The sequence below is a fragment of the Typha angustifolia genome, chromosome 13, assembly GCF_048772165.1.
Source record: "Typha angustifolia cultivar Huaian chromosome 13, ASM4877216v1, whole genome shotgun sequence".
In the NCBI taxonomy this organism is placed as follows: domain Eukaryota; kingdom Viridiplantae; phylum Streptophyta; class Magnoliopsida; order Poales; family Typhaceae; genus Typha; species Typha angustifolia.
The window spans coordinates 6,834,057-6,856,120 of NC_133251.1; the positions used below are offsets into that span (position 1 = coordinate 6,834,057).

A 22,064-nucleotide genomic window follows, 5' to 3' on the forward strand; every position below is an offset into this window, starting at 1 on the left:
AAATAAGGCTCTATTTATAGGAAATAAAACAAAGAATCACAAAATCAAATGAAAAATAAATAATAAGCTTAAATAAACTAGTTAACATCTCCATTAAATTAGAACACCTATTTTCTAGTTATTTTTTCTGAAACTATGCATAGTGTAAATTTCCTACAATTCAGAGACGGGTTAATTTCTGACTTGGACTCATTTTAGACTTAGACTTTTTTCTTTAGGTATCCTTTGGGCTTTACAATATTTTTTTTCTTCTTTTTATTGTGTTGTTTTTTGCTAAGTAGCATAGGCTTGTTCAAACTCTCTCATTTTCCTCCATCTATCAGGCTTGCAATAATTTGATTTGAATAAATGACACCTCACCTGCAGAGCCATTTTTCAAAGATAAAAAGTCCAGACTAACCAAAACTTCATATTAGTATGGTCATCCTGATTTTGTCAAAACTTCATATTGTAAACTTTGTTCAATTTTGTGCACAATCTTTCTTTTCTTTTTTCCATTCTCTGGTGCAGTCCAAGACCATAGTAGTATGGTCATCCTGATTTTGTTGAGTTAGGTCATCTAATGTATGACATTTATTGCTAAAGATTCTAGAATCCTCTCTCCAAATTAGCCACAAGGTAACAATTGAAACGTCATCCCATGAACCTCTTAATCATCTCTTAATTTTGTTGCTCCTCATAGGATCGTGCCAGGCCTGCCTTTGAACTTGAATAATTTCTGAAGCTACTTCCAAACATCATGGACCCACAATTAACAAATAATTAGTTGCTTGTTTCCTGATTGCTCTTACAAAAGAATACATTTGTCATCTCCTACCAGTTTCCTTTTCTTTAGATTTTCCTTATTAGAATGTTGTTTGTTAAGTTTTATTTGTACTTATATAATTAACAAATTATATTTTTAAATATAATTTGTCTAATTTTTTATGTATGAATATATATTACAAGTTATATAATATTTGACAAGAATATTAAAGTGAAAGATTGATTTTAGCGCTCGCACGAAGGCTTAAAGTTTGCCGTACAAAAGTTCTTCTTTGGTGTTTTGAACGGTCAAACACGAAGGCTGATTTGATTTAAATTTTGGTTTATCACTATTTACTTTATCTCTAAAAGAATCTGTAGAGATCTTCAAAGAAGTATTATCTTATCTTTAAGAGATACTTATCTTATTTCTAAAAGAGATTTATTTTATCTCTAAGAGGTATATAAACGGTTATATCTAACCCTAGTTGGGAGCAATGAAGCATTAATTTGAAAATCATCTTTTACAAAGTCGTCTATAATTATTTTGATAGGGTCTACTGTACCAAAAAATAGGCTATGATACCAATGATAAGGCTACATAATGATTCCTTCAAGATCTGGATTTATTATAGGAAGCAGTCCACGCAACCGAGGGAAAATATTCACCAAATTTTCTTTCATATTCAGAAAATTACGAAACCAAGTGGATCGATCCGTAACTCCCTGATCTACGTTTTTCGTATTTACTCCCTTCGCAGATTCGAATTGCAACTAGGACGAAAACACGATACATTGCGGATGATGGTGGTGGTGATGGGTGGAGTGGATGTTAGGGTTATGGATGATAATGGAGATGAGGGTGGATGGGTGATGTTGTTTAAGTGATTAAGACGAAAGGAAAGAAGTGGTCGAGATCTCAAGGAAGAGGGAGGACTCGACGGACGAGGGAGATTAGAAGTTACGAGAGACTTTGCCAACGGTAGAGGTGGTAGGTTGGTGAAGAGGGAGGAGGGAGATTAAGGTAGAGAGAATAGAGAGAAGATAGGATGCAAGAAATTAATAATCCAATAGCATAATGATTTTGGTTGCCATCCACACCTTTATAGAGGCTAACCAACAAGCCAAAATATAATTATTAACCCTAATTCTAGAAGATTCCTACCGATCGCATTCGAACGCTCCTGATTGCGTTCGAACGCACAAAAGGCGTTCTCTGTATGTGCGAACGCGATGTAGGCGTTCGCAAGGGCGTTCAAACTCGCCTGACTACGTTCAAACACATATTTTACGTTCTCTATTTTTGCGAATCTAATGCAGGTGTTCGCAAGGGCGTTCGAACGCAGAAGGCTGCATTCGAACGCGACCTGCAGGAATTTTATTTTAATAAAAATAAACAACTAATGCAATAAGAAAAGACCCTAACTAAATGTATCATATTTGAGATTATCTTTTGGATGCTACTAGAGATCACTTCTCATCTCAACGCGTCTACATCAAATCTAGAAGAACTACATCTAGAGGGTCATTGAGACAGAAGGATCAACCTCAATGTTCACTTTAAAAACCTATCACGAGAAGTAGTGTCGTGAGTTTTAGCGAGCAAGGTTAGTACATATTGAGTCGTGAAAATTGGAAAGTGACATATAAGTTTCCGGTTAACTACTACAGATTTGGTGATTAATTTCAATCCAAGTTTTGATCCATGATTTTTTACTCGATTTGATGTTTTTCCACATAAAAAGTTACGTGTCTGTGATTACCTTTTCCACATTTTATTATTACGTGATAGATCTCATATCCTAAGAATGTTTTTTTTTCAATGTTCTTAATATCCAGCCAACTGAATACTTTGACTTTCAAAGTAGGCTTTGAAAGTTAATTAATACCAGCTAAGCCAGCCGACTAATTTTTTTAAGAAAGTTAATGCAAAAGAAAAAAGTGCAAGATGTTTTTTTTCTGTGTATGTGAAAAGCCTAAACTAGAAAAAAGAAAGTATAGTTTCACCGGACTCCTAAACTATTATTTATTTTCATGTCCAAGAACTTTTTTTTTTCGTACACACAGATGATATGTCCACTAAACTATTGAAAGTCTCAAAGCTCTCTTTTATTAGTTTTTTCCTAGACTCACATGTGACTAAATATATGACATTTATATCATCTTTTAAAAAGAAAGAGAATACTAATATACCAAAACACCATTATAAGTAGAGGGGTATTTCTGTCTTTTTATTATTATTTTTTACGTTAAAAAGTCAGGAGGGTTAAAGTTGGGTCAAAGTTTTTTAATGGTTTAAAAGGTCTATGTGTAATTAAAAAATAAAAGTTAGAAATGAACAATATTTCAGATATCTAAATGAAAATACCAAAAAAAAATACTAGAATTTGCTGCAGAAAACTTCTCTACCATATGTAGAATTTACAATTTTTCTTTAGATGATACGAGGATATAAACATTCTCATGAGAACAAGTCGAACAAAAGAGTCTCACCACTAACAAATGGAACACATAGAAGACCTCACCAATTATGGTGAAAAACTAATAGATGTAAGAATCTTTTATCAAACCAAGGATGGCCAGAGAAGTATATTGAAACCTGCATCGGAACCCTCTTGAAAGGTAGCAAGATATCCTCTCTGGCCATAAGTCCAAGAGGTTACATTAGCATGTATGATTTAAATAGCTATTCTAACTTTGCCCTCCCTAAAATAAAGGCCTTTTAGGAGTAAGAAATAGATATAGCTATATTCTAGATTGAACCTTGTTCCTAAATCAATCGAGGCTTAGAAGAGTTTGACTCTACATATCAGGAAGGGTTAACCCTTTTATCTAGCTTATAACCAATGTGCATATGAGCAATAAAAAAATATCTTTTGAAATATCTCGCAGATGTGATTTTGGCATGCAGTGCAAGTCCTGAGAGGTTTCATTAGCCGACAAGAGCTTGTAAGAAGGCTACAATAGAACAAACTTCTGTTACAAGATTAAACAAAACTTGAAGTTACAATACAATTAATAGCAGTTATGTTTCTTATAAAACAGTCTGAATAAACAGCACATCACTTGTGCTACTCTTAACCATATGAAAGTAAAAAAGATAAAATTCAAAGTAAATGGTCGATCAATAACCAAAGTATGAGTGAGGTTTCACTTATCTTCACTTTTAAAGGATTTGACAGTAAGCTGACAAACCACAAATCTTCCATCTTCTAAGGAAGGTCTTCAATTAATTATCCAAACCTTCAGGATCACATGGTCTCCATACCGTCCCATTGTTTTCATCCATTAGAGCAATGCCAAGAGCAGTTAGCTCTTTCCTGATCCTATCCGACTCCGTATACTGCTTGTTCCTTCTTGCTGCAGTTCTCTCCTCGATCTTTTGTAGAAGTTGTTCCTCTGTTAAACCTGCTCTTGTCAATGCCTTATCTTTTAGCTGCTGCAGAACCTATTAGATTTGAAAAGGAAAAAAAAAAATCCTAAGACTGCGTAGAACTTTGGCAAAAGCAGAGCACTTTAAACTAGGACCATAAATTACCGCGGCACAAGATGAAGAAGGCATTAAACCAAGAATACTGAGTACATCCTTGACTTCCTTCTCCAAAGCAAATAGAGTTTGAATAAGTGACTGCTGCTGCTTCTTACCCTTGGGAACATAATTAATCAGATTCCAGTTAGGCCTTTCCCAGGTTCAAATAGAATAATAGATAATTTCAGTTTCCACATAGGAGTGTCCAATTCATTGAGAGCATTTGAGCTATCTATGCAATATGTGTTCTGTTAGAAGGAAAGAAATACCAGATCCATACCTTAAACTTCTTCAAATTGCTATTTATCGCCTTCAATGGTTCCATAAGATCATCCAGGACAGCAGTAGTATGCAGATCATCTGACATAGAGGTTACAAAATTGGAATGGAACTTCTTGATCAATTCTTGGATTTCATTTGGGACTTGAGCTTTGACCTTCTCTCCACGAAATGGAGATAGAGCTGCTTCACAGTCATGCACAGTCTGCAGCAGACAGAAACAAAGTAATTTTAAGTCCCACGAAAGTGGTTCTTTTGAAGCTCATAAAACTTTTCCAATACATAGGCAGGATCATATTAATATATTTGGTGAGCAAGTGGTGGCAGAGAATTTAATCATTTATAACCATTAACAAATGTTTACACCTGATCTAAACAATTTATCCTCCTGCTTTAGGCAAGTTGCAGACCTGGTATATGTAGAAGACACGATCAGATGCAGTTTCAAGCTGTCTGTCAGAGTAATTGACATCTGCCCTATAGTGTGTGCGCATTAAGAAAAATCTTAAAGCCAAAGGATGATACTTCCCAATAATCTGCATGCATTGACATAAGTTAGTTCGTAACATAGGAAACAACCCACCCTTTGAATTGCATAGAATTTGAAAATACGAATATAATTAACATATTATTCACCCCATACATCTCTGATCGTGAAAAAGTTGTTATCTGATTTGGACATTTTCTGATTGTCCTTGTTGACAAAGCCATTGTGCATCCAATAGTTCACATTGCAATCCGAATGGGCAGCTCGACTCTGTGCAAGTTCATTTTCATGATGAGGGAAAATCAAATCCTTCCCTCCACCATGAATATCAAATGAATGACCTAAATAGTGAGCACTCATGGCACTGCATTCAATATGCCACCCTGGTCTTCCAGGGCCCCAAGGACTGTCCCAACTTGGCTCACCAGGCTTAGCAGACTGCCAAAAATAATAATTAGAGCAAAGGATGTGTACGCACAGATCTAGTTATGACAAATACAAGGTAAAAATTAGCCACGTTCTACCCACCTTCCATAATGCAAAGTCTGCAGGGTTTCTCTTTCTTAAATCAACAGAAACCCGACCACCACCTCCAGCAAGATTATCATCTAACTTCCGTCCAGATAGGCAGCAATAATTAGGAAAACTATCAACAGAAAAATAAACATCTCCATCAATCATGTATGCATGTCCATTATCCATTATCTGTCAAGGAATGCAAATTGTGTCAGAAACAAATAATTGAATTTGTAAAAGGAAAATATTTTTAACAAAATATTAATTTTGGAAAGAATATCATAAAAAAATGTTCTACTGAAAAAGTAGTTAGGACTTAGGCAAACAATAAAAGGATCTCATTTTAGGTAGGTACTTAATAATAATTTATGTTAGTACATAAATTTTAAATAACAAGGAACTGCCCATGGCATGGCAATAAATAGATCAATATCTAATCAGCTGCATCACTAAGAAGAGAAAAAAAGAAATAGAGATGGCAGGCAGATGGAAACCTAAATGCTAATCAAAGATACAATAGAGAGAAGGCCGACAGGCAGCTAATATTACCTTTCTTCATCTAGGCTGGTTTCGGCCGTTTCAGTCGAAACGGGTGGGAACGGGTCGGATCCAACTGACTCTCTCTCTCCCTTCTCTCTCTCTCTCTCTCTCTCTCTCTCTCTCTTCTTTCTTTCTCTCCTTCTCACAAGTCTCTTTTTCACCAGCAACTGAGTAGATCTCCGATAACCTCAACCACCGGCGACATTCTCCAACGAAGATCCGACGACCTCGACCTTCGGCAACCTTGGTTGAGTTTTTTTTTTTAATTTCTAATTCCCTTTTTATTTCATTGTGCATACTGCACCTACAGCAAGTTCATATTTTACTTTAATATTGAGGATCTAGCACCTTATAAAGACTCTAGCCAATCCCAATTGACTAGTTCTGGCCGGTGTTTCAACCGTTTCGACCGAAACGGGTGGAACAGGTCGGATCCGACCTAGGGAACATTAATAATTGATATCCCTCCACCCACCTGCCTCTCTTTCTCCCTTTTCTCTCTTTTCTTTCTTTCTCTTTTCTTTCTTTCTCTCCTTCTCACAGGTCTCTTTCGCACCGGCGACTGAGTAGATCTCCGATGACCTCAACCTCCAGCGACATTCTCCAATGAAAATCCAACGACCTCAACCTCCAGCGACCTTGGGTGAGATTTTTTTTCAGTTTCTAATTTCTTTTTTTCCTATTGTGCACACTACACCTGTAGCAGGCCCATATTTTACTTTAATATTAAGGATCTAGCAACTTATAAAGGCCCTAGCCAATCACGATTGGATGGTTTCGGCTAGGGTTTCGGCCATTTCGACCAAAATGAGTGGGAACGAGTCGGATCCAACCCGGATCTGACCCGGGGGACATCAATAACCCACCCACCTGTCTCTATTTCTCCCTTTTCTCTCTCTTTTCTTTCTTTCTCTCTTTCTCTCTTTTCTTTCTTTCTCTCTTTTCTTTCTCTCCCCTTCTCACGGGTCTCTTTCTCACCGGCGATTGAATAGGTCTCTGATGACCTCGACCTTCGATGACGTTCTCCGACGAAGATCCAATGACCTGGACCTCCGGCGACCTTGAGTGAGTTTTTTTTTTTGTTTCTAATTCCTTTTCTTTTCATTGTACACACTGCACCTGCAGCAAGTCCATATTTTACTTTAATATTGAGGATCTAGTAACTTATAAAGGTCCATATACTTCTGAAAATCAACTAGCTAGTTAGCTTACCTACGAGCCTGTTTATGAGAGACCCTTCTTACCTCCACTTCCAAACACTCCACCTAATACAGCAAATAAAATTGATAAAATTTAGATGAGCTCATATCTAATAGAGAAGGTGAAACTTGATGATATCTGATACATTGAAAAGGATGGCTACATCTGATTACATGTAGTTTGATGATGGTGACTTAGAGCAACATGATCCCGATATCTTGAAGAAGGATGAGTACCATCTTGGGAGAATGATGCAAAGATCACTGATCGGATACATTAGCATGTGTACCAGTGCAGGTAACACTGACAGTTGATGATCCCCTCTAGTAGGGATCTGATTTTGAGTTAGATATTATGCTTTTTTTTATTATATGATATTTATGATTGCATTTATTTTTTACAGTTGTTTAGGGTGTTTTTCGTTTATTGTCATTATAAGGTCTACACAAAGACCCACTATTTTCCCAGTTAGAGTTAATGAAGAATTCTAAGTTTTGTCTATTTAGGGTTAATGAAGAATTCTGAGTTTTGTCTGCATTGTAAAATTTTGTGTAAAAGGGTAGAGGTTTCATGGTTAGTGGTCACCCATTAGTAGATCTGACACCTTAGCACGATTCGATCCACTTCAATGGTAAGGCAGGCCGACCAATGCCAAAGCGGGCTGCTCAGCCTGCCAAGCTCAAGGCAGGTGCCATAAATTACCAACAAAGCTCATGGAATGTGTCATACTGATAAGAGACTAACTGTTCATTTCAGGTTTTTAACTAGTTCAAATATACAACTATATCCATGTTTATGAGAAGTTGAGAAAATAATGTGTGCACAGAAGATGCGGATTTCAGATAACCATGAAGAGACAACCCCCCCTCCTACATGATGTAAATGTATTCCTAAGATATCAGAACCACCATCATGATGTAAAACATTCAGATGCTATTGCATCTCTGGCAACGGATATGCAATTCAAATTTATAATATGGTCGACAATGGCTAGAAGATACCTGGGTTATCATATCCTTTATCTCTTCTATGTGATCTGTTACACGAGGTTCATGAGTAGGAGGCAAGCACTGAAGTTCTACCATATCATCCAAGAAACATTCACTAAATCTTCTGCTCAAATGCAATGGATCCTCGCCTGATTCATTTGCTCGTTTGATAATCTGTAATGTGAAAGCACTGTAAGTATAAGATGTCCAAGCTAAGTGACAAACAAGAAATAGTTAAACCTTAAAAATTAAGAGCCTCCACAATGTACAGTAAGTGTGTCGATGTCTCACTCCAAATGCAAAAGAATATAGCCATCATATGATACTATGATAGACCAGAAAAATGGCCACAAAATCAGAACGTACCCAATTAAACCAGAAAAGATCAGTAATAGCAGCAAATGACGGAGTTTGTTAGAGCAGAATAAGTTGAGGTAGCATTAAACACCATGAATCAGAAAAAAAGAAGAAACAGATCCATTTATTACATCATATAGTTGCACTAGTTTATCACAGCTTCTAATCAAGCATTAAAGAATATTACTGAAGACTCTTCAAGTAATATAACTACATCAAAAGAGCAGAAGTGCACCATGACAATGTTTTACAATGTTATCAAATAATATATTCAATATGCATTGTATCAAATGAAAAATAACTCCAAATAACCTGGAGCACATCCTCAGAATATTAGAAGAAATCAAAAGATTTAGATCCATATGCAAATATCTTTGATCATTCTACGTCATGTTGTCATCCACATATGTTGTCTATAGTTGCAACATGGAATAAGGAGGGATAGTCATTTTTAGGCTTATGCAAAGGACAGCATATCACATGAGATTACATATCAGATGTCCAAATTTTAGACTAGTGCTTGGTTTATATTAGACTATGCATAGGATAACTTAAATGAAGACAGAACTATACATATGAAGTGACCACTATCATTGTCAAAAGAAACTAATAGCACAAAATTATTATTCAAACTAATGTTGATAATCTCATACAAAAGCTATATAGCTCAAGTAGATTATTTTACATTTCAAAATATATACAAAAATTTATTAAACATTTACTATTCTTAAGTTTTTAATAAATAGTAGATGCAAACAAAACACCAAACAAAGATGATTCATATTAAAAAATAAATAATAATTAAAACTAATAACAATAGTAATAATAATATTAAGGTAATACAAAAAATAAATGTACAAAAATAAAAAATTAAGTTTTAATAAAATATAATTTAATTTAGCAATATATTAATTAAATTGAAATTGAAATGAAAATTAAAAATTAAATAGAACATAAATGAAATGTTTAGAAAAACAAGAAAGGAAAAATTAAGTAAATGAAATCTCATACTTTTATGTATATAAATATCTAAATCTGTCACTTTTAATTTTATAAGCTAACAGATATAATTGAATTTGACATATCTTTCTGTGTGAGGGATTTAAGTTGGTCTAGTTAGTTGCACCGTTGTAAATGGGCTGAAGTTCCGGACAAAAAAGGCAATGAATTAGTCTAACTAAGCATAGATTGTTTTGATAATTGACAGCTATCATCCAACTAAGAAAAATAAGTGCCATGAAAATTAAGCATTATTCAATCTATAGTACCAATGACACATAAAGAAGGTTGGCAAAATCATAAATCAAGTAGCTACAGCTTGCAGTATGTAGATAAATGTAAACTAACATTTCACATAATCACATCTAGGAAGCACAGCAATCAAAATTAAAATATAATAACTCAAGTTCAAAAAAATCCAGCAGGTAGGTAAGTACAGCTTGAAATAAATTCCTTATATAGTTATATCAAAAAATTGATGGACAAATATTCTTCATTAGCCAGTTCAAAATAAGTTACTGACAAACCTAGTGTTAATGATCAAAGTTCTATACCTTGTCATCAATGTCAGTAAAGTTGCGAACATATTTGACTTCATATGCCAAATGCTTCAAGTACCTGCCAAGAAGATTATCTTAATAAGTCTATCTTCCATCACAAATCTGTACCTACAAATTTAAATACAACTGCCTATAAAATAATGCTGACTGCACCAATGATTCAGTTAGCAGCCCTAAATGAAGTCATCGTACTTGAAATTTGTGCATGAAACTGCAGGGATGCATAATCATATATTTGCAATTAAAATCCAAACAACATGGCATGCATCTGTGTTGAATCTTTTATGAAAAAATAAACATGAATCAACTAGTGGCCCTTCCAACTTGTGCAACTAAAAAGCTGACGCGAGGAACTGTACAACAGCCATGGCTACATACATCACAGAGTATGACCAGAATTAAGGTCCAATAGTTTTTCTAGCATACAGGAAGTTAGATTAATACTTCTGATTTATTTTTTTCCGTTCCCTGGTTGATAGATTAAAACAGGACTTAAAGTCTTTCTGTTTGTTCCTGTATCACTTTGCATTATATCTATCCATAATGACGAATGAGGATAAATTATCAAGTGGAATACTGAAAGTTGATTATGACGAGAAAGGGCTTGCTACAGGTAGCACCACGTGCCCCCAAACTGCCAAACAACGGATGATTAATAAAATGGCACTAAAATTTATTTCATAGTTTTAGAATAATTCTTAATCACATGTATCAAAAGGCATTTGGGACTTTCTCAAATAAAGAATTGTTACCTTAAACTGTTTAGTTACATCATAGCTTTGAAGTGGAATAAGTGAATCCAAGATATTTTGAAAGGGCACACTATGTACTCTCGATATCTTAAAGCCACAAAACTCGGAATCAGAAAGTAATCTAAGTATAAGCCTATCGAAACTCAGATTGATAAATTAGACGTTAGAAAACATATATAGCATGTTCCTTTATTTGCCTTCCCAAGAAAAGAAAATGGCAAAAACAAAGAAGAATGCAAAGGCTAAATGATTCTATACATAATGCACCACAAAAGAGACAAACATTAGACATCATACAAAAATCATGCAAAGCTGATCTCTCGGCTGAGGCTCTCCAATTCTAGACACTTAAACAACTTCCTACCTAGAAAGGGCTTCCAACTTACCCATAATAACTCTATGCTTCGGGTTATACAACGCAATTCTAGAACAGGACTCTAAAACTTACACCAAGATTTGCCCAAAAAAGGAACCAGAAGTAAAAAAAAAATAACAAACTTTGGCTCAAGTAAATTATTAATCAATAATCTATCTTATGTTTTGATAGCTATCTACCATCTATGGCTATACTATATATGACTCACCTATGAAGCATGTACACAATTCACTAAATCCATTAAGCCCAACAGATATAAGCCACTGAAGGTGGATTCATGATACCAATAACACCCTTAATCAAAACTGCAGGCTTGATGCTGGCCAGCCTACCATCTTAAGATTCTAAACATCATAGTCCAATAGGAAGTAGAACATTCTTTAAGCATTTTCTTATCACTAAAAGTAATGTTAGGGGCTAAGCAAGACCACTATAAACCATAGAAGAAAACAAAATCGCTTCTTCATACCAATCTTCCACTCTGCTACTTTGGTAGGATCCAAAATTTCTAAACGTTAGCAAATCAAAACCTACTAATCAATTAACAAATCAAAACCGCCACAGCTAATCATGATTTTCCAATCAAGACAAGACAGTATTTTCAAAAATGAATCTAACTCAGTTCTCACCAAAAAAGAAAACTAAGGAGATCAACAAATCACGAAGCAGAGAGAGGAGAGGATGGATTAATACAGAAATCGACCTATAGAGGACATCGAAGGCGACGTAGGCGCGTGCGTGGCCGATGTGGCTGAGACTGTAGGGCGTGACGCCGCACACGTACATGAGGACCTTCCCCTCCATGATCGGCTTGAAGGGCTCCTTCTTCTTTGACATTGTGTTAAAGAGCACCAGCTCCCTATCTTTCGCCATCACCTCCATAAACCCTAATTCGAACACGGGGGTACGGAGAGAGAGAGAGAGAGAGAGAGAGAGAGAGAGAGAGAGAGAGAGAGAGGAGACAGGGAAGGAGGAAAGAAGATAAAAGAGTGAGAAAGGATTAGGAGGGGTGGCGGCCGGATGGGATGAGCGCGTACAGCGGCCTTGCCGCAGCTGCTGTTGGTTCAGGCAAGAAGAACGAATAAGGCTAGAGAGAGAAATAGGGAGATAGAAAGAGGGAGAGAGAGGGTGGAGCCGCCGGCGAGGTTGGCAGGCGGCGGTGAGTACAGGGCTGGGGTGGGTTTAGAGGAGAGACTGGCAATCGGCTTTTCTCCCTTTCTCTTTCCCTTTTTTTTCATCTCCTAATTCTCTCCGTCCAAATGCAGTTTAAAAGTAGTGAAATCGGGTCTGGTTAACCGGATTCGAATTGGGTCGAATCAGGATAACCCAAACATGTTCCCTTTATTAAGCCGATCAAAATTTTTATACAAAAACACGATCAATTTAATTTTATTAAGGCCCTGTTTGGATTTAGGTGATTTTATAATATTTTAAACTCCATGGTAAAAATATACTATAGGAGTGTATGGCATTATCTTTTGCAGTAAAATAACACTGCAGTATATAGCTAAAACATAGTAATACTCGAGTAAAAACAAAAAATCCACTCAAAGTTTCGTATTTTTCTAAACGAAGATCATCCTGCTCCCTTTTCTATCATCTCTTTTGTTTCCATATCTCTCTTTTATCGTCGTACCCTCTTCCCTCCTAATAGACCCCGCACCCGTGATAAAAATCAGCCGTCCCTTCTTCTCCTTCTCTCTCACGCCTTTCTTCTATTCTAGAAAACCCTAATATTGCAACAACAACAAAATCCCCAAAAAAATTCAGACAAGAATGGGAGAAGGGGAGAGGCTAAAACAACTATCTTAGTTTGCCAAAACTGACAACTAGGTTATTACTCAATTTTGCTCTATGTGGAATGCGCATGGGCCATGTAAAAGAGAGAAGAGTCAAAGCTATTATCTCATTTATTTAGCCTGCACTAGCACTAGTACTACTACACATGATATTATCTCATTTATTTAGCCTACAGTAGTAGCACTAGTACTACTACACATGTTGTCCCCCACTCCACATATTGTCAAAATTTACCCCCTCCCCCTCCAATGCTAAACTTTTTTAGTTGAATTAAAGGTCATTAATACCACGCTAAACTCAAATAGCATTTGTAGGTAATAAATGGATTTAATGGTGAATTTGATACATTGAAATTAGTTATATTTATGCCTATAAATGATTCACTTTTTCCTTGCATATGTAATAGTCATTGATCTTTTGCTAATGGTTAAAAATGTCTGAATAGATTTATAAATTCTTTTGCTCTGTTAATGTTGCTAATATTTGGATGATTTTTGTAGTAGTACATATAGAAGGCCAAATCATATAATATTAATCTCTGTCATGTATTGAATTTTTAAAGTATTGGAAGTAGAGATGCTTACATAAATTCTCTTTGTGATGCTCTATAATTGACATTGAATTCTAGATTTCTTCTATAGATTCTCATTGTGACTTTATTCAATTTTATTTTTATTTAAAAGTTTATAATATTAATATCATAGCGGCATGTTCGAATGTATTGGATTGATGATATAGGTGAAGGATCAAAGAAAACAAAAGGAGAGCAAAATGGAACAATATCCAAAAGACACATTTGGTAAAATTACTAACAGATTATAATATTCCAAGATATCAAGCACAAAATGCATGGACCAATGAAGCATAGGGTAAAATGTTGAATAGTTGAATGCTAAATTTTCTGAAGCAAATTTGACTATGAATCAAATCAAAGATTGTGAGCAACAATTGAAGAAGATTGCAAAATCCTAAAACAATTATCTAAACGTAGTAGATTTGGATGGGACTACACCAAACAGCCTTGATGAAGTTTGGAGGTCACTATTGGAGAAAAATAAAGAAGCAAGAAAACGACATAAGAAAGTTTTCCTTTTTATCTAACATGTCATGACCTATATAAGGATATATTTTTTTTTAAGTAATAGACTTCATGCATATTATGTATTGATTTTTTACATGTTATAAAATAAATAGTTGTAGGGAGATACGCTGAAGGTAGACGATCTCGAGGACCTAAGAACTATGGAGTTAGAGCTAGTATGTAATCACACGGACAAACAACATCTCATTCAGTTATGATATATTTAGTTAGAGTCTTCTCTTATTACATTAGTTATTTATTTTTATTAAAATAAAATTCCTACTGTTCGAATGCGGAAGGAGTTGCGTTCGAACATTCTTGTGAACACCTTCATCAGGTTCGTAAAAACAGAGAACGCAAAATGTGTGTTCAAACATAGTCGGGCGTGTTCGAACATGATCGGTAAGAATCTTCTAGAATTATGGTTAATAATTGTATTTTGGGTTATTAGCTAGCCTCTATAAAGGTGTAGATGGCATCCAAAATCATTATGCTATTGGATTATTGATTTCTTGCCTCCTATCTTCTCTCTATTCTCTCTATCCTAATCTTCCTCCTCCTCCTCCTTCTCCACCAACCTACCACCTCTACTGTTGGCAAAGTCTCTCCTAACTTTTGATCTCCCTCGTATATCGAGTCCTCCCTCTTCCTTGAGATCTCGGCCACTTCTTCTCCTTTGTCTTAATCACTTAAACAACATCATTCATCCACCCTCATCCCAATTATCATCCATGACCCTAACATCCACTCCACTTATCACCACCACCATCATCTGCAATATATTATGTTTTCGTCCTAGTTGCAGTTTGAATTTGCAAAGGGAGTAAATACCGAAAACGTAGATTAGAGAGTTACAAATCGATCCACTTGGTTTCGTAATTTTATGACTATGGAAGAATATTTGGTGAATATTTTTCCTCGGTTGCGTGGACTACTTCTTACAATAAATCCAGATTTTGAAGGAATCATTCTGTAGCCCTATCAAGTTACTCTTGCACGTTATTTATCACCTGACCTTATTATTTTTGCTTCTAGAGTATCACCTCGTCGCTTTCATTCGGTAGAGGAATGCTAAAAAACTGATGCTACAACTATGGACCCACCATCCACTCAAATACCTTATACTGAAATTCCTTTATCTCAAATACAACACCCAAATGATAGAAGGGATGTAAGAGCTATTATTGTTGGTTTTGGATCAATAAAGAGATCTAAAACTACCAAAAGTTTTAAATCAATTCTATTTAAGATTATATAGCTATAAGAAAAAAAAGAGACAAATCATGAAAATTCAACTTTTCCTATCACCAAATGTATTGTAGCTTTCAGTAAAATGGAAGAATTTGCATCTTATGAAGATATATTGAAAGCAAAATAGATAAGGATATTCATGAAACATTCATGGCTCTCAAAGGTAATAGAATTGTGACTTGGCTTAGGGCTTAGTTGCGTTAGCTACCTTGATGCTTCATTTTTATTTCTAATTTTTTATGACTATTTTGAACCTTTAATAGGTTGATGTTTATCTTTCTTTTGGATGATCTCTTTTGAACTCACAAATATAAAGATAATTTTCTTTAGTTTCACTTTACAAAAAAAATTATGCAAATCTTATATATGTGAGTAACCAAATTATGCATACAGAGAAGTTTGTTGAAGTACGAAAAGCTAAGCACAAGAAAATATACATGTGATTATATTGCTTATGTTGTAGTACGAACTCTTTTTATGCTATAGTAGTCATTCCATATTTAATGAGCTATTTCATCTCTTTTGGTTGCACCGACAATACGTTGATTGTTTATGCTATCAACATCTTCTCCATAATTTTTATCACTTTTTGAAATATCAATGATCTTGTCTCCATGAATTTGAGTAATAGAATTATTCAGCCATTTCATATCCTCATCATAAATTCTAATAAAATTGTGTAACACACAGACTATAGTAACGATATTTCTTTGTGAATCAATTTGGTGAAAAGTAGCTACATTTAGTATTGAGAAGCGCATCTTTAAGATGTCAATGATGGATGCATTCAACATGGTTATGGAGAGATGCATGTCGAAAGTTGAATAATTCTTTATAATCTCTAGGTCTTGCTTAAGTTTCTTCCTTGTTCTTACAATTGATAGCGCACTCCTCTATATTGAGCAATAAAAACTTGGTGTATTAACATAACCTATATCAACTAGATAATATTTGTCTCGTGGAATACTAAAATCTTGATCTACTAAATATTGTAAAGTTTTAGCATCAAATGTAGAACCTTCCCATCCAACTCTTACGTAGACAAAGTGTAGACTAAAATCACAAGCATAGACTAAAATCACAAGCTAAAATTACATTTTGTGATAATATTCTTTTATGATTACGATAAGGTTCTTGTCTAGTGATATTGATATAGGGACATGTGTACCATCAATAGCACCAATACAATCCTACAATAATAATAAATAAAGTAACATTCTCTAATGTATTCGAAAGAATAAAGATTTGTTTAAGTAATCCTTACCTTAAAATATGGAAAATATTTGCTATTGTTTCTTATTTCTGATGGTGTAATGGTTGTTGGCCTTTGCACATAATCTTGTGTCATTTCAGTAATTGTCTCTAATACTTGTTTAGAATGTTGAAATACTGTTTTACTACTATGTTGAAATATTTCTTGTACAACACGATTACTTGCATTTCGAGATAACGTATATGAAAATATTATAATTTGCTCTTCAACTGCAACACCTTTAGTATTACGAAGAAGATTTCTCTCGTTTAGAAAATTCACAACAGGGTATGGAAGATATGAGCATCCATTCGAAATTGACTTTTGCAACGACTTTCATAATTTCAAGAAATTTTTGAACATATGCTGCACCTGTTAGAATCGATGTATGGCAATGCTATCTATATGATTGATTATCAAATAAATTTGAAAAAATAACGAATATTATATCATCATCCTTTTGATTTATTCGCCTCCAATAATCTGAATCTATGAATATGTAGAGTAGAAATGAAAAATATTGAGAAATAAGTGGATATTCTTATTTAAGAAAAGATTGGTCATATATATAGAGTTCATTGTCATACTTATAACAACTAGTGAGGGTAAAATTGAAATTTTTTTTGCAACTACTAGTTAATGTAAAAAATTAGAGAAAAAATGATGTGAGGAATCAAGATGAATTATTTTAAGAATTGATTTTCAATCACACCTTGATTAATACCATAATTATATAAATAGAATTAATTTGACTGGTAATCTATAAAATAATTTTTTTATCTCACCAACTTTGATGATATCTTCTTTATTAAATGCATGGTGATAAGAATCAAGTTTTTTTTCAATATCTACGGAATTTGAAAATATATCTACGGAATCCAAAGGTAAATTTTTACAAATTCAAAAGATGGATATTTATGAAACCTATATATTTATGGAATTCATAAATATTACATTAGTCAATCTCCATGCTTGCATATTTACTGCCAAATAAATAGATAGCGGTTTGATACAATGGACATACATCAAACATTAATAAAAGATCTTCATCCTCAATAATATGAACAAAAGAATCAACTTACTTTGACGGAAAGAGGCATTTAATGCTAATATCATATTCATCTAGATGCTCTTTCATTAATTCATAAAATTTCGCCTTCACTTCTAGTATGGTGAAATTCTTTTAATGTGTAAAAGATGAGTATTTCCACCTTCATAGCAAAAGAACATTTTATATTCAAACACTATTATAGCGTCATCCATGTGAAAAAAAGGTTGTACCATAACGGTATAAATGTAGAGTTTTTTGAGCTATTTCTTTAAAAGAGGTAAAAAGAAAGTTTGTTGCAAACCTCTTCATTCCTAGGAAATAAATAAGCATAGAGTAAGTAAGTATGAAGTTTATTTTACTGTAAGAGAAGAAAGAAATCTCCTTTCTCCTCTAATCTCTTGTTAATCGCTACCAATAAATATAAAACCAGGAAAAAAACAACATTTAATATGTTGCTAATGGTGATTTGATCAATTTATATATAAATAAAAATTTACTGTAACTAACAATTGAAGGTATCTCTTTACATTTAATGTAGAGAGATATCCTAAAAATTGGTGCAAGGGCATCTTTTAGTACTTTTAGAAACATATGGGTAAAGCTTCAAAGACAATTTAAATTGGATAATGAGTCAAAATTATAAATGTATTTGGTTTAGGGTGCAAATAGCCCTTACAAGTTTTAAAATAATTACGGTCTTAATTGATTCAATAATTCATTATTTTTTAGGAAGCGACGAGGTGCATCATAATATTTTGATTAGGTTAGTCCTAATAATAGAAGGATTGAACTAAATTATTAGAGCCTAACTTAACCTAGTTAGGTACTTTTGCACTTTATGTGACACTCGAGTTATCGAATAGTTCTCTCCCCTCGACAAAGTGAACAAGAAAGAGTGAAGCTTCTATTCCACTAGCAAAGAATATTATTAAGATTCATTTTCAATAGAATCTTATGTAGTCATAGGTGGAGTTTTTGACCAAATTAGCCATGTTTCAATTTATTTTTAATCGAAATAGACTATCCCTTAAGTTCATAATCAAATGAGGTCTAATTTATTATAACTGTAATAAAAATGCTGAACTAATTAATATTTTATCTCTAAACAAAAATGCTAATAAGTTCAGTGTGTTTGCCTAGTTCTAAAACATTGAACTAATCAGCGTGTTATGTATATAAATCTATTTAACTTAATCTTTTAGCAGTTAAAAAAATTGCTTAGTGATAAAAATGCTAAACTGATTAGCGTTTTTAAAACGCTGATTGATTTAACATTTTTGTTAGGACTATAGTGAATTAATCCTATCTGATAATAAATTTAAGAGATTGTATATTTCAATAAAAAAAATAAGAAAGTTTGTCTAATTTAGTCAAACTCATCATAAGTACTCTCATGTCTTTCTTTCTCATTAAATCAATCACTACCTGAGACACCCATATGCCTATGAATTCAATGATATTTTGGCCCCAGAGGGAAACTTCACAAAGGAAGCCTACCAGTTGGTCTGGTTGTCCCCCCTAAGGTGGCTTAGTTCAATTTTTACTGATTTTTATAACTCTAAATGATCAGTATTCATTACAATGGGTGAAGCGAGCGTGACAGTTTGAACACCCTATCGCATTCTGGCGACGGGGCCTTTAGTGGCTCCTCAAAAAGTCAACAAGGACTAATTGGCTCAATTAAGGGTAAGTGAACCAACTCCTGTTTTAGTACTTGACTATTTTTAGGTTGTTTAGAGGTCTCTTTGAAATCTTAGAGTGGTTGTAAATATATTTATTCTGTTTCTAAAAGGTGTATTTAGTTATTAGAAAGTGAAAGAAGTGAAATGGGTAATTAAAAAAAAAACTCACTTTCTAGTGTTTAGCAGTAGAAAGTAAGGATTACTTAGTTGTTAAAAAGTGGAGTTTAATAAGTGATTGACTTTGGCGATGATATTATTCCAAGAAAGAAATTTAAAAAGTTGAAAGTTAGTAAAATGAGAAGCCAATGTAGTTAAACACAAGGAATTAGAAAAATAATACATGAGTATTAGAGAACAAGAGATAGAGAGAGAAAGAGAAGTGTTTTTCATTAGGTTGTTCTTTTCTTTTTTGAAACGAACAAGTTCAATTAAGTTAAACATAAGCCCTTAAGGTAAGTCTAGTTAAGCTATGTAAGCCATTGATGTAAGTTCAATTAAGTCACGTAAGCTATTAAGACAAGTTCAATTAAGTCATGGAAGTATTTAAAGTAAATTATAGTTTGAATCGTATAAACTTTTAGGGCTAAATCCGAGTAGGATTCATTATGCTCGACCTCTATATATATAGAGGGGATGTGCTTCTTTGTTTATTCATCCAAACATTCAATGAAGAATTAAGAATTATATTCTAGCCTTAGACTATCTTAGGAGTAAAAGTAAGATAATCTAAGAGTAGAAGTAAATTAATTATAGTTGTTTATTTTCCTAGGAGTAGATCTAAGTTAGAAATTATAATTTTACTTCTAACTCATACCTCCAACATATAGCCACCATCACCTCTACGAGCCACCATCACCTCCATGAGCCATCCTACCTTACATCCGTCCACCACCACCCTTAGCAGTCTGCCATCCTCCAATGACCGTTACAATGTCGGATATTTACTGTTCTGACATTGCTTCACTCTTTTATTTTAAATTTTTTCATCCCGAACTTTGATTTAATTATAGTCATTTATTTTCCTAAGAGTAGATCTAAGTTAGAAATCCTAATTCTACCTTTAATTTATAGCCACCATCACATCCACGAGCCATCCTGTCTTACGGCCGTCCACCACCACGCTTGGTTGTTTGCCACCCGCCGACAACCGCCGTAACATTAGATATTTACCATTCTGACCGTGCTTCATTCTTTTATTTATATCTTTTTATCACGATCTCTGATTTAGGTGAAACTAGAGCTATTAGAGCTCTGACTCACGAGGATACCACCACCTAAATTCATGTATATATATGTAAATGCTTGTAAGTATATTTACTTATAAATATTACTAATTATATTTAGCTAATGGTTATATTATTAAATGTATAATCTTAAAATAATTAGCTGCTCAAAAAATTTAATTTCAATTAACTAATTAACATAAAATACATAATTAATAGAAACCAAATAAAAGGAAAACTAAAATAAACTAGAAACTCTGCTAGAGTGCTGGGCCGAGCTCAACACTATTGCTGAGAGGAGGGATCGAGAAAGAAGAGGAAGAAAAGGAGAAGAAAGGATAGAAGAAGAAGAAGAAGATAGAGAAAAGGAAAGGGGAAGGAGAAGGGAGGGGGATTTGGGCCCATGGGGAAAGGACCAACTGCTGATGGCCAGCCAATAGGTAGCCTTATCTTGGCGGCTCAGTTTAGCAAACTTGAGCCAAACGGAGAGAGGAGAAAGAAAGATAGAAGAAAGGAGAGGATGAGGCTTACCAGCAGTTGCTTGGTGGTGGCGGTGGCAAGGTTTAAGAGGGCGACATCAAAAATCCGAGGGAATATGATATATATATATATATATATATAGAGAGAGAGAGAGAGAGAGAGAGAGAGAGAGAGAGAGAGAGAGAGAGAGAGACTGATTATAATACTAATATCCGTGGAAAGGCTACAATTCATCTAATTTATTTTATAATAATAAAAATTAATAAAATAGATTATAAGTAAATCTTCACCACTCGTTTGTGGACTTGGGGTCATTTACTAATATGAAAATATTTTCATATGAACATAAAACTAGCAAGTATATGCATTTACATTGTAAGTATTATAAAGAAGGATGTTATATGATATATATATAAATGCCAATGTGATCACAGTAATGCGTCCATGCAATATATCTATCATGTCTATATCTACAGCTCACATGTATTAGTAAAGGAACACATGCTATATATTATTCAAACTATTAAATCACTTATTTTAGGCTCATATAGAGCTATAGCCATGGAATATCATTATATGCTCACAGAGTTATCCATCACATAATAACATATGCTCACAAAGCTATTAATCACAGAAATATATACTCACGCATCATTTCACACATCGAGGAGGCATAGACATCTAGCAGTAATGTCACATGTATATACCTAGGGACGATGTATATGGCTATTGGTCTATGATCATTAGACTAAGAACTCTAACCATAAGCCACACAGGCTAATTATCTCAACCATAGACCGTTAATAATATAAGCATCATATATATATATATATATATATATATCCTACCTTTAACCTCTGGCTAAATAAGTGGATGACACTACCTAGCCAAAACTTAATTACGTGATGGTACATGT

At 34.1% G+C, this 22,064-nt stretch overlaps 1 protein-coding gene and 1 pseudogene across 1 annotated transcript; both read right to left on the bottom strand.

Moving 5' to 3' along the window:
- Positions 1-3,711: 3,711 nt before the first annotated feature.
- On the bottom strand, positions 3,712-12,571 carry LOC140774326 (cysteine--tRNA ligase CPS1, chloroplastic/mitochondrial-like). The gene is made up of 9 exons (XM_073117282.1): positions 12,032-12,571; positions 10,195-10,258; positions 8,297-8,458; positions 5,568-5,744; positions 5,196-5,477; positions 4,963-5,088; positions 4,554-4,757; positions 4,283-4,390; positions 3,712-4,192 (listed from the first exon to the last, which is right to left on the bottom strand). Exons 1-9 carry the CDS (start codon positions 12,208-12,210, stop codon positions 3,974-3,976), a joined length of 1,521 nt encoding a protein of 506 aa, XP_072973383.1. The 5' UTR covers positions 12,211-12,571; the 3' UTR covers positions 3,712-3,973.
- Positions 12,572-15,960: 3,389 nt separating this feature from the next.
- LOC140772908 (uncharacterized) lies at positions 15,961-16,808 on the bottom strand (annotated as a pseudogene).
- Positions 16,809-22,064: the final 5,256 nt, after the last annotated feature.

Coding starts and splice junctions, on each gene's coding strand:
- LOC140774326 (XM_073117282.1), bottom strand. CDS start 12,210: ATGGAGGTGATGGCGAAAGATAGGGAGCTGGTGCTCTTTAACACAATG. Junction 5,478..5,567: donor CAGACTTTGCATTATGGAAG/GTGGGTAGAACG, acceptor TATTTTTGGCAG/TCTGCTAAGCCTGGTGAGCC. Junction 4,193..4,282: donor CTTCTTCATCTTGTGCCGCG/GTAATTTATGGT, acceptor CAAATCTAATAG/GTTCTGCAGCAGCTAAAAGA.